Source organism: Rhyacophila brunnea, unplaced genomic scaffold (genome assembly GCF_057557595.1).
Source record: "Rhyacophila brunnea isolate RB1 unplaced genomic scaffold, BYU_Rbru_1.0 scaffold_21, whole genome shotgun sequence".
Lineage (NCBI taxonomy): Eukaryota > Metazoa > Arthropoda > Insecta > Trichoptera > Rhyacophilidae > Rhyacophila > Rhyacophila brunnea.
The window spans coordinates 21,858,027-21,870,703 of NW_028232871.1; the positions used below are offsets into that span (position 1 = coordinate 21,858,027).

The window sequence follows — 12,677 nt, forward strand, 5'->3', positions numbered from 1 at the left end:
TCCAAGCATCGCTGCCGCTAACCAGTCTTCTTTGCATCTTCCCAGCTTCCCGTAGTTTTGCTGGATACACTGTGGATCACGTCCGCAGCACGTTATCAAGACAGGTCCAATATCGCCTCTTCACTCTCAGTGTGATAAGAGGCTGCTGGGTCCGCTCTCTATGTTACTCCTAAAGCAAACATTATATTTTCGAAGCTCAGTATACAGTTGCTCTGAGGCTTCGTAATGTGCCATGATTTACTATCAAAAGCAGCACCATCTGAATGTAAGCGTCACATGGGTGGCTTTTTATTTAAACCAAATACAGTCGTGAGTCCCAGATATTCCACATCAAGTTGACTGTTGGTCCGGTCATTCCCATTCTTATAGAGCGCTGTCTATTTGCATAACTGATAGGGTGAAGTTCGCATGCTTTGTTTTTTATATCAAGCAATGTATAAATTTAGATTTATTCCAAGTTATTTTGTCACAAAATAAATACTGAAAGAATCCTCCTCAAAACAGTGAAAAAATAAAACTCGCTCAAGTACTTTCCTTATGCCAGCCATCGGGCTAAAGTTCTCACAACTAATATGTGAGAGGAAATGCTAGTCGTCCTCTAAAACGGATAGCAAGTTGAAGAATGCTGTACTTTTATCCTCTCATAATGAAGCAGAGGTAATGAAGTTTTCTGGTTTTGAAACTACGCAAAACTCAGTCCTTTCCCATTCATTTGAGAACGTCGACATTTTTGTCACTCGGTCAGTCTAATGAATTTTGGTTTTGCGTCTATAAAGCCACGTCTCCTAGTTTTGCGTCCATAAAAAGGGCTGAGAGATCATAGCATCGAACCATACGCAGTCTAAACCGGCTCTCATATCTAAACTCGTCTGCCTAACAGCCATAAATCAAACCTTACAGGAACGTCGATCCAATGTTGCATATGAAGAACGCACACATCTACCGAGCGACAATCGCACGTAACCTCTCGAAACGTATAGATATTTGAATGTGGCGACCGGCGAGCCAGTATATGAATGACCAATTTGTAGGTATGTGTATGAATTCTGGCGTCTTCAACTCTCAGTCCGAAATGCATGCGATTTGATCACTAGATATTTTTCTCAAACTAAAAAGTCGCATTCGACCAATCTGCGGAGCTCCATCTGGCAACGTGTATTTTGTGAATAACGATGACGTCATATCGACGTATTCGACACGTTACAGATGAGTTTTGATGTGCTGTGGTAACGAGGTGTTCCATTTTGAGAAAAGCATTCATGGCCGTGGCAAAAATATAAAATATAATACTTTTATGATGTATGTATTCCAGGATATGCATACGATCCAGAATGCATGTACATCAATGGATCCGGCAGAGACTACTACGAATTTTACATTCAGCTAAACAGATGCGGAACTTTGGGGAAAAACACCAGACACGAAGATCCGAGGAAAACCCCATCGGTAAGATATCTCTTTGTAGATTACTTTGATGGTGTAAATCTGTCAATTCTGGACGAAAATATATTCAGTAAAATAAAAAGTATACTTGATTAGTAGGTACTTAAAACATCTGTGATGAGCTGAATATCGTAAAATTTATAATGATTGTTTGCTAGAACACGTAGATAGAATGAAAAACACATCAGCGTCGAAGCGTTTCACATTGACAAAGTTAGAGGGACTACAATTCCGGTGGACCTCCGGACTTTAGGCGTATCCAACTGGTGTTCCTGGATAAAAGAGAGTCGATGGTGGAGACTGGAGAGCAGGGAACACAGAATTAATGGGAATTGAAATACCTAATGGGTGTGGAGTAACAGGCAACCGATCTCCAGTGTGGAAGAATATTGGATAAACTTAAATTGTCAATAATACATTTGTCCTTCGTTCTGACAACTGCTCTTGGCTTACGAACTGACGCTCGTTCAATATTGGTCTATTTGAAGGTAGCAACACACACTATTGCACGTCTATAATGTGTAGTTCATTTTCGTGAGACACTCACACATTCAAAACCCTCCGTCAAAATGTAGTGTATTGGAGTATTAGACCATGTCCGATCCTAATAGGACAATATATGAACCTCCACAGAGTGGAGGTTTGTATTAACAGATTTTGTTTTACGAGAAATAGATGTTAGCCAGTTGCTCAACCTATTAGGTCCATACTCTGACTCCTACACGAATTGAAAAACAAAACGTGTACTCGACAGATCCAGGATTCGAACCTGGGACCCACAACGCTATAGGCCTACGCTTAAGCTGTGCGGCCATCGCATATAGCCTATCGGAATTCTATTTATTAATCTGTTCTGTGCTGCTAATATTAACAGCCATTATTAAGTTTGATCAATACTTATCGATCGGTCTTGTTGTGGGGGAAAGTTTATTTGCGTTCAAAAAGTTTCTTCAAAGTATTCATCAGGTAATTATTTTATTTGCAGAAAAACTTCATGTGGAATACTGTAACAGTACAATATAATCCACTGATCGAGGAGGAGTTTGACGAACATTTTAAAGTGACCTGCGAATATGGCTATGACTTCTGGAAGACTGTCACTTTCCCCTTCTTGGATGTGGAGTAAGTGCCTACTTATTTAAAACATTGAAATCATTTGTTTTGCTTCGACCATGTCCGATCCTAATAGGATCATATGGGCCTCCACAGAATAGAGGTTTGTACTGACAGCTTTTGTTTTTTTACGAGAAATGGATGTCAGCCACTTGCTCAACCTATTAGGTCCATACTCCGGCACAAACAAATTGAAAAACAATATGTGTAATTGCCAGACCCAGGATTCGAACCTGGGACCCACGGCATTATAGTACAACACTTAAGCCACGCGGCCACCGTGGCCTATTTAATAGTGTATAAATTAATTACACGTATTTTTGAAATAAATTAATTAATATTAAGCTTGTGATCGACATGAACTTTCCTAGTTTATTTACAGCGCTCGAAATGGAAAAGTTTACGAACCGGAGCGCTTGACATTTTTCTGAAGATATTTACAGTCATAAAATTTTGGGTGTATTTAATAAAAATAAGTGTGTTAGATTTTCTATTATATGACCTATCTAGCTCAGACGGTAAAATTATTTTTTCCACGATACGAAGCGATATTTTTACCGATTTCACGAACATGAACGACGCTCCGGTGCGTTCCGGTCAATTTCGAGCCCTGGTTTATTATCGTAACGTAACCTTAGATTATTGACGTTTTACGACGTAGGGTTAAATCAATCTGAATAAAAAGCACTCACAGAAAAACAACATGCCAGCCAGAGTAGGCCATGATATTAGCATACTATAGTTAAGTGCTCGGCAACTTCTCTGCGTAGAGGTATTACTATTTATATTTTTTATTATATTATTATTATATATTATTTTTTATATTATTATAGGTATTAGTAATGGTATCGTGTCCTATATTATAATCTCAAATTATACCGAATTGTAAAAAAGATATATTTTAATGTACCTATTCCATTTTTTTGTACTGCTGTCATCACTTTATTGAAAACATATAATTTGGAAAAGCTTCACAAATATAAATACATAAAAATCTTGTACGAGTGTAATAACTTTAACACATTTTTCATGTCGAGCGAGAACTCTCTCTAACCACTAAGCTACCGACCTTGAAAATATCACCTACTAAATACGCTATGTAAGGTTCTTTTAATTAATATACGAATTATATTTTCATGTAATTACAAATTTAATTAACTTTTCCAGGGTGGCAACCGGGAACCCCGTGGTATTCACGTTACAACCGCCTGAATGTTATATGGAGATCAGGAATGGATACGGAACCAACGGCGTGAGGGTTGCAGGTCCCGTTAGGGTTGGGGATCCTCTCACGCTGATCATCTACATGAGGAGTAAATATGGTAAGAGAAGCATTATATCAAGTACCTATCGTCTGCATAATATTGGGCCAAAAGTTTTTTATTTGTCATGGGATACAAAAATATTATTAATTATTATCGTAGTATATTCTTGGGTTTCCACCGTGTCTCCTTCTTTACTCGACGTTTCGGGCTCGTTGCAGAGGCCATTATCAAGAGATGATATGTTTTATGATGAAAATGTAGTATATGTATGTGAATATAAACGTTGCTCTAAGAATGTCAAAAGGAATCCGATTAGCTAAGAGCAAACGTTGCTCAGAGTAATCTGTCAATCTTTACGACCAGGGATACCGGCTCGAATATTAGATTTTGCTGATAGGGCCGAAAGCCATGACGTTTTTATGACGATATTATTATCCATTTTATTCAATTACCTTTTGCTACTTTTCAAATAACATCATGATTCCGTGTTTTAAAAAGTTCTTATTTTTCGGCAAAAAAACAGTTCAAAGAACGATTGGTTGTCATGTGCAGTAAATGTTTACCATTCAATGCGTTTTGCAATGAACGAAACAAATAGCAGTCTGTTGGTACCAGGTCTGATGAATATGCTGCCGTTCCAAAGAAGAAGGCAGTAACTCGCAAAATTTTGTGAAATTGAGTTATGAATGCCATCCGTTGGCTAATTTTGAAAGATTCTGTTCGCTTTAAAATTAGTATAATCACTAAAATACAGTTAAAATCCTTAGTAAAAAATAGACATCTTCTAAAATAATACATTTTTTTAGCAAAATGGCAGTAATTGCATCTATTCATTGCAGTTATTGCTTGTTTATCACCGTTTTTTATTAATTCACAGTACTAAAGTTTGAAGAAAAACACATAATGTCATTTATCTCGAAAGTGTGTGAGAGTCAGTTACTGCCTTCTTCCTTAGAAAGGCAGTATGGAAGATGTGGTAACTCATCACATTCAAGTTGCAATATATTGTTTAACGAGTAATCAAAGTTTGATGATATTCTCTATGTTATCGCGATGAAATCATAACACATTTGCGAATCACCAATTCTGGACGTTTCTGTTTGATAGTATCATTTAATGTATCCAGTTGCGGACAGTACACGTCCGAATAAATGGTTCCGTTTCTCGAAAGCAGCTCAAAATACACAACACCTTTAAAATTCACCAGACCAGGGAATCCAATCCCGAGCCAAAATTCTGATCCCGGGATTGGCATTTTTTTCCATTGTTAATATATAATTTTTATATTTACAAATAAAATTGATAAAATCGGTCAAAAATAAATCGAATATATTTATACTATTTAAGACATTTATTGTTAATATTGTACGTTCAATGATAGAAATACATAAGTTGAATGGAGTACATAATATTGTAATATAAATAATAATGTGAATTTAATATAAGATTGCTATTTCTGATAGTAAAGACTTAATGAATGGGTTAGCGAGATTTAAAATAGTAAAGCAAATCATAGTGTACTTATGGCCTTTCCACTTCATAAATCTAATTAGTTAGCCAAATATGAAACTGCCGTAAAACGTATGAGATCATGGTGGAATTACTTTGTTAATAATGCGAAGCATTGTTTTTTTCCAACCTCTCTCATTTTTATTATTTTGTGTGAAAAATAAAATGAATCGGCAACTTACACATGGGTATTTATAAATAAAACTTCATTCGAACTCTATTTCTAATGTAGTTATTTGTTATTAAAAGTATTTTCTGTTATATTTTCGTTTTTATTTTATTTTCCATAAAAATTGATAAAAAAATCAATCCCGAAAGTTTCCGGATTATGTTTATCAATCCCGGGATTCATAGGTATCGAAAATAGCTCGGGATCCCGGGATTGGAATCCCTACACCAGACTGACAGTATAACTTCTTTTGTGGACAACATTACCAAAGCGTGTAGTAAAATCTCTTGTCTTCCTAATTTGTCTCCGAGACGATGGATGGATGGTAAGGCAGGAGAATGACAGAGACTATTCGTTTTTGAAATATAGTGCTGGAGGCGGATGGTCAAACGAACCAATATTTCTATATATTAGCGAACTCCGTATTTGAGATGGACTCTTATCGCTTTGCCATGGCGTGGCTTCTCTATATTTTCGATTTAGGTATAGCACGCAGGGAGGATGACAATCTGAAAAAACTCGTGATTTAGTTTAGAGGACGAAAAACTGCTAAGAATTATTAATAATGCTACGAACTTGCTAAGGGTTTTACAATGACACAAACCCTGTGCCAAAGCCGCAAGCTGTGGGGAAATGGGACAATTGGACACCGGGACAATTGGACGCCGCACTGTCGTAGACACGTATACAGAACGTAGACGAGGAATTTTAATCAATTTCTATCTACTACTTAGTAGTTTTAATTCATTTTACTCTTAACATAATGTTTTTTTTATTGCAGATTGATAATTACCATGCCTAATGCTATATATAAAATAAAAAAGTCTTTTTTCGTTGGAAGTTAAACATGTGCACGATTAAATCAATATTTACGTGTGTATATTGAAATTATAACCAACTGTTAAATCAATATATAATAATTTAAATATAAATAATATATTTTTTAAAGTAGGTACCTATAAGTACCTAACGTCTATCTAATTTCGAATTGCGTGGCGTCCAGTTGTCCCGGCGCCAAATCGTCCTAGACCTAGCTATGGAGAGGGTGTCAGATGGCCAAATCATTTGTGTTACCTCAGTCATGGGGTCTCAAATAAGCCTCCTAATGATAAATATTTTCTTTTCTCTTGCAATTAATTGTGAGTGTACCTAGTATTTTTTTAATTTCCGTACTATTTCAAGGTGTTCTCTAATTATAAAGTATATCTATTGTTTCTTTTCAGACGGATTTGACATTGTAGTGAACGACTGCTTTGCACACAATGGGGGAACAAAAAGAATTCAGCTAATCGACGAATATGGGTAAGGTTTACTTTTTAACATTTCCATAATCATCAACGCACACATTAATTACAGCGTACATCATCATTGTTCAGTGTTAGTAATTCAGGGCTTCAAATGGACCGGAGCGGACCGGAAAATCCTCGATTCTATCGCTACGTCTCGTGGAAAAAATAATAATTGCGTCCCGATTCATGAATAATTATTATTATTAAGATATAATAATTGGATTTATTTACATCATATTTTTTGATGAAATGTCGTGTTATTAGAAATAATAAACATTACGAATGTTTTGTCATAAGTTTTTTAAGTTTTACTTATTCCACAATAATTATTATGATATACTCAAAACTAGTTACATCCTAATGGATATTTTCAATTGGAAATCGGTCTTGGGTTTTGGGTGTATTACAATAATTGAGGGGATTAATAGCAAATGGACTACTCTCCGTCGCTTATATATTTAAACATTGAGATATAAGGATAAACCATTTCATGTATTCAACAAATAATTCTCAAGATTTGAGAATGTAACATTCTATAATATTGAATATAGATAATTTGAAAACACCTCAAATACATTACTTATAAAAAAGTGTCCGGAAACTTGTACGTATGCAGTTCGCTGTATCACACTTCACCGTGAAATGCTGTATCGGAAATATATGGCCATATATTAAAGACCGTCCAACCTCCTTGGGTGGTATAGTTCTGACATAAAATTCATGTCTAAATAAAACACGGTTTTTGTCGGTTTACAGCAGCAAACACATTTTGAAAATAGCCCATATACTGGACTATTATTTTGTTAGGTTAGGTTACGTTAGGTTTTCATTCTTGAATTTTGCCAAAATCAGTAATGGTCATATTGAATCTAATCAAATTGGAGTCCGTATAGCAGTGATCCGCAACCTTTTCTCACCCACGGCACACCAAAGTTCTTCCGAGAATTCCACGGTACACCACACGTAAAACAATTTATACACCAAAACATGGACCCCACTTCCTAAAGAGGGACCCCAGGCCAGGATCTTTGGCGGGCCCTCTACCTACCGCTAAGGTTAAAGACAGTGTGATACTCTAAAATAGCGTTTTTCAAATGGTGTTGATTGTAAGTTTAGAGATTTTTTGTATTTATAAATACATCCACTTGAATTATGGTTAGCTGTCGGGTTGAGAACAATTTTATTATTTGTCGAGCATTGACATAATAATAAATTGTATCTTACAATCGTATGTTTTAAAATATTAATACGAAAATAGGCGACTTTTTTTACTTTTCTCGCAAAATTGTAATTTATGTTTATCTCACTTATCTGGTTGACCTGCCACGCCAGTCTGTCCTGAGCCTGGGCCCCCAGAGAGCCCTGTCAGCTCCCCCTTGTAGAGGCCATGCGCCATAATTACATTAGTATATGTTTTTCTATTTGATAAATAATTAAATATACAAACAACATAACACACGACGAAGAACTTAGTGTACAGATTGCCATGTATTTGTATTATCAATAACTAATTAATGTGATAACTTAGCTTTTTTCAATGAAAAGTTTTATATATTTTGACTTGATATTTGAAAGAGTAACCCGAAGCCGTCGGTCAAGACCCTTCAAGCAAGACTGCTTATTATTTTTAATTATAACTTGAGTTGAAAAACTTTGCTCACCTAGATATGTCGTATAAAATGGGAGCTGAACTGCGATAGCCTTGTCGGAAATCCGAGGATATTCTTTATTAACCGAAATCCTGAAAATAGCCAATGGAACATCGGCGAAGTTCAGTTTTAGCGTCCGGTCGTTTCTCAATTCAACCAATTCCTCTCGAATTTATAGGGAAAGCGCTTCTATAGAATCTTCTATGAAATTTTTTTTGCAAGTTAAAGTTAAATGTTTTTGAAACGGATTCAAAATTAATTGTTTGTTTTCAATGGTGGTCTGGTAGGTCCTTTGGTACATTTGTAGAGATCCTTGTCTTAAAATTATTTGTGTTGTTTTGGGAGCAATGTACCGCGGCACACCGATTGCGGAGCACTGCCGTATAGTATACGGTCATCTCTTTCCGATAAGAAATCTCACTTCGAACTGTGCCACGGTGAAATGTTTTACGTACAATTTACATGTAACCGAAAAAAAATACGACCCCCGACCGGGCTTGAACCTGTAACCACTGGATTCGAGCCAATGTGCATTGATCAGTGATTTTCTTGTGAGCGGCAAGTTTCCATTACATCTTCTGGTAGGTGCATATTTGTCAGAATATGACAGGCAGTAGCGAATTAGGTTAAGTTTGAGTTACGCTGTCCCTATACCAATGTTGTTATGTGTTTCAGATGTCCAGTGGACGACAAATTAATATCGCGATTCCGAGGCTCGTGGTCTGAGAGTGGAGTCTTCGAGACGCAGGTCTTCGCCTACATGAAGACCTTCCGGTTTACTGGATCGCCGGCGCTGTACATCGAATGTGACGTCAGGATGTGTCATGGAAGATGTCCGGTAATTTGAAGAAGAATCTTTTAGTTGTCAATGTAATATAATTAATATACAGTATAACCCCTATTTTACGTTTTTTAAGGGACTGAAGAAAAAAAACCTAATTGGAGGGAAAATGTAAAAGGGGGGTATTGAAAAAAAGAACATTTAAATTTTATGTTTCTAAAAAAATAACTTTTTATTAAAAAATAACATTCAATCAAAATTTTTATTGAAAAATCGTTCGAATGTCACGACCCAACAATCGACCCAATCATTGTCAAATGCGCGTAACTCGCATATTTTGAATATTTCCGACGTAAATCGCGGGAAAGAAAAACGTAAATGCGGGTATTAAATGTACTGAAATACATCGGGACTGAAAAAAATAGACGCAATTGCCGGGAAAACGTGAATTCCGGACACGTAAAAACGAGGTTATACTGTACATAGGTACTTTATAGTTGTCAAGGAAATAGATGGTATATAATATATCTTGTTACGCCACTGGGTGTCGACTTCTCCGACTGTTTCAGTGTTCTGTTTTCAGGCCGTTCCATCGGTGATTGTTAATAAACAAAATTTAACAAAACATAATATTTTTAATGACATATTTTAGACCCAGCCTTGCCACTGGAGGAACGTGAAGAACCACAAGAAGCGTGACGTTGTGGCGGAGACGAGCAGCGTCGGTCCCAGCACCCTCTCCGAGAACATCAACCTCTTCCAGTCGTTGCGAGTTCTTCAGGAAGGCGAAGATGATGAGGACTACTCTAGGAATTATACAAAAAGTACGAAATTAAATTACAAACTACCTCTACTTAGCTGCAAAATATTAAACGTTACCAATTTGTTATATTATTCTCCTTCGCTTCTCGCACTCCGAGCCCTTTTTGTTAAGAGCGTACTTCAGTGAAACGGCAAATAATTTTCAACAGTAGATGTGACGAAATTTCTTACCAGTTGAGGTGTCCGCACGTCGATTTGTTTTGTCATGGCGTCGGATGAAAATATTCTTAAATCGTGTAAAGATGACTAAAAAACTTTACGTATGTAGGTAGGTACTTAAAAAAGAAAACAAGTCAATGAATATAGTTTTATTATTAGTAATTTAACAATAAACATAACATTAAATGGACGCATGGTGGATTTTTATGACAAATTATATTTCGTTCGGCACGCGTCATTTGCACAATTTGTGTATCGCCTAGTCACGATCTTTTTAGACCATGCCTCTACTGAAGTATAGCCTTAAGCATAGGATAAGCTTGGTTATTCACAAAGAGGGTGCTAGAAAACTCAATGGGCGTTGAAAGATGCCAGGGGACGCTCTTCTTCTTATCGTGCCATCCGCTAGCGGATGTCGGCCACCATCAGTGCGATCTTCGCTTTATCCTCTGCTACCTGGAACAGTACGGTCGACCTACACTCGTACCAATCGTTTTAAGTACCTATACAAATTGCTATGCTATCCTCCTTATTCATTTTTATTCCTTTTCATCGCTACAACAGACCATGCGGCTCAATAATAGTAGTGTAGTACCTAGTTGAAGTGAAAAAAATTACATAAATATTCAGGCTATCCGGCAAATGCATTGTGATATCACCGGAAATCAAGCCCCAGAGCTACAAATGAGAAACCAGTGTCTTAATTGGACTACGAAGCCCGCGTTGTCATTTTGGGATTTGGAGTTTGTTCTTGGAGATTGTATTAAAAAACTTTTCGCAAAGGTGTGTTAACTTATAAATATTCTGCTTGCATAACAACAAACATCACATTCAATAGGTTTTTTACCGGCATGTGTCATATTATGTTTAAATGATACGTTCTGCTTATAAAAGCACAATCATCAAATTTATATATTAGTATCTTTTTTGATTGACTTGAAATAGTCAGAATTTATATTCAAATTCCATCAAGTAAGCTCAGTTGATAGTATTAATTTAATAATCTATTTCTTAATTCTCATTTACAGCTACGCCCGATGCTAATCAGACTTGTATGAGATCATCAATGTTCTCCACAATCATTGCGACAGGTTGCGTCCTACTCTGTCTGATGTCGGGAGCCTTGGTCGCAGCCTGGACCAAGCTGAGGAATCCGAAAGTGTTCCCTAATCAAGGAGAAGAAATGTTCGAGAGCTACGTTCAGCACAAGGGCAGAATAAAGTAGAGGATTCCACACATTAACATTGAGAATTATAGGAATATTCAATTGAAGCGGTGTTGAATTAAAAAGTTAAACTGATGAATAAATAATGTATTTTGTATTTGGTAACACTGAATGCATAATAGGTAGTTTTATCCTTATTAAAGTAGGTGTAGTCTTCCCAGTGAATGTTTTTAAAACACAATATTCACAAATATTCAATTTTTAGATTCTAAAACACTGTCATAACTTAACGCACTAAGAGTTGTATAATTGATCTTAGGATATAACCTTTCTGTACCTAATCAAGGTAAAAATCGATGAGTGTGCGGACATGTATGTCCAGTTTTGTGGATTTTGAGAAAATCTATATTGAAAATAAAGTGGACATACTTTGTCCACTTTATTTGGCACTAACTTCTCAATTGATATCCTATTTGGATGTATAATATTTTTACAGTACTTATAAAGGTATGATGTTGACTGACATTACGTATAATTAAACGCTTTCAATCAAAACTGGACCTACGATATCTGTGCACCGGCCAATCGTTATGATGTATATTCATTTAATGAACATTTAATGCAGAAAGATGGAAGACATGATTTCTTTTGAAATGATCGTTGTCTATATCACGAAAGAGACATCCGATATACTAATAATTCCATTAGTATTACAGGTGGTTTAATTTGAATTATTATTAAGCATTGCCTGACAGGACTTTACGTTACTTACTACCTATTTTTTTAATGAAGACTTCTAAATACATTACAACAGTATAATAACAGATAAATATGTATGTGTAATTCGTAACTAATATTTAAATATTACTATTTGGTGTGACTTGTTGGAATACAATGAGTTGTGTAATTACATAATATTCATTAAATAGGTTTCTATTTTCATAATATGATCTTAGAATCAATCAGTATTTACTGTGATGTACCTAAAATTCCATTTTATATATTGTAAGTAGTGGGCTTGATTATGATGATCCAGAGGCAAAAACAATGTGTCCTTTTGTCAATCTTTTTCTCAAAGTTTGATTCTAATTGTCGTCACTGGAAACAGCCTTTATATTGTTATCTGTGAACTCACTATGTACATCGATATCTTACAGTTGATTACCATCATTAGACCAGGCAATGCAAAGTCTCAGTCGCGTTTACTATTAAAGCGGAATTTAGCACACCGCTGAAGTGTTAGTCCATTACTCTGTAGTGCTTTCCAACCAGCGTGTCACAACACACTGGAGCGCCGTGAGAATAACTCATTA

The 12,677-nt window shown here is 36.0% G+C and overlaps 1 protein-coding gene across 1 annotated transcript in view; it reads left to right on the forward strand.

Moving 5' to 3' along the window:
• The window catches only part of LOC147070835 (uncharacterized), a 74,081-nt gene extending 62,657 nt beyond the window's left edge, over positions 1 to 11,424 (forward strand). The window contains exons 7-13 of the mRNA XM_085949253.1: positions 1,313 to 1,446; positions 2,429 to 2,565; positions 3,724 to 3,878; positions 6,723 to 6,801; positions 9,113 to 9,275; positions 9,871 to 10,042; positions 11,228 to 11,424. Coding sequence (XP_085805379.1) covers positions 1,313 to 1,446; positions 2,429 to 2,565; positions 3,724 to 3,878; positions 6,723 to 6,801; positions 9,113 to 9,275; positions 9,871 to 10,042; positions 11,228 to 11,424 — 1,037 coding nt within the window. The remainder of the gene's footprint in view (positions 1 to 1,312; positions 1,447 to 2,428; positions 2,566 to 3,723; positions 3,879 to 6,722; positions 6,802 to 9,112; positions 9,276 to 9,870; positions 10,043 to 11,227) is intronic.
• The last annotated feature ends 1,253 nt before the right edge of the window (positions 11,425 to 12,677 follow it).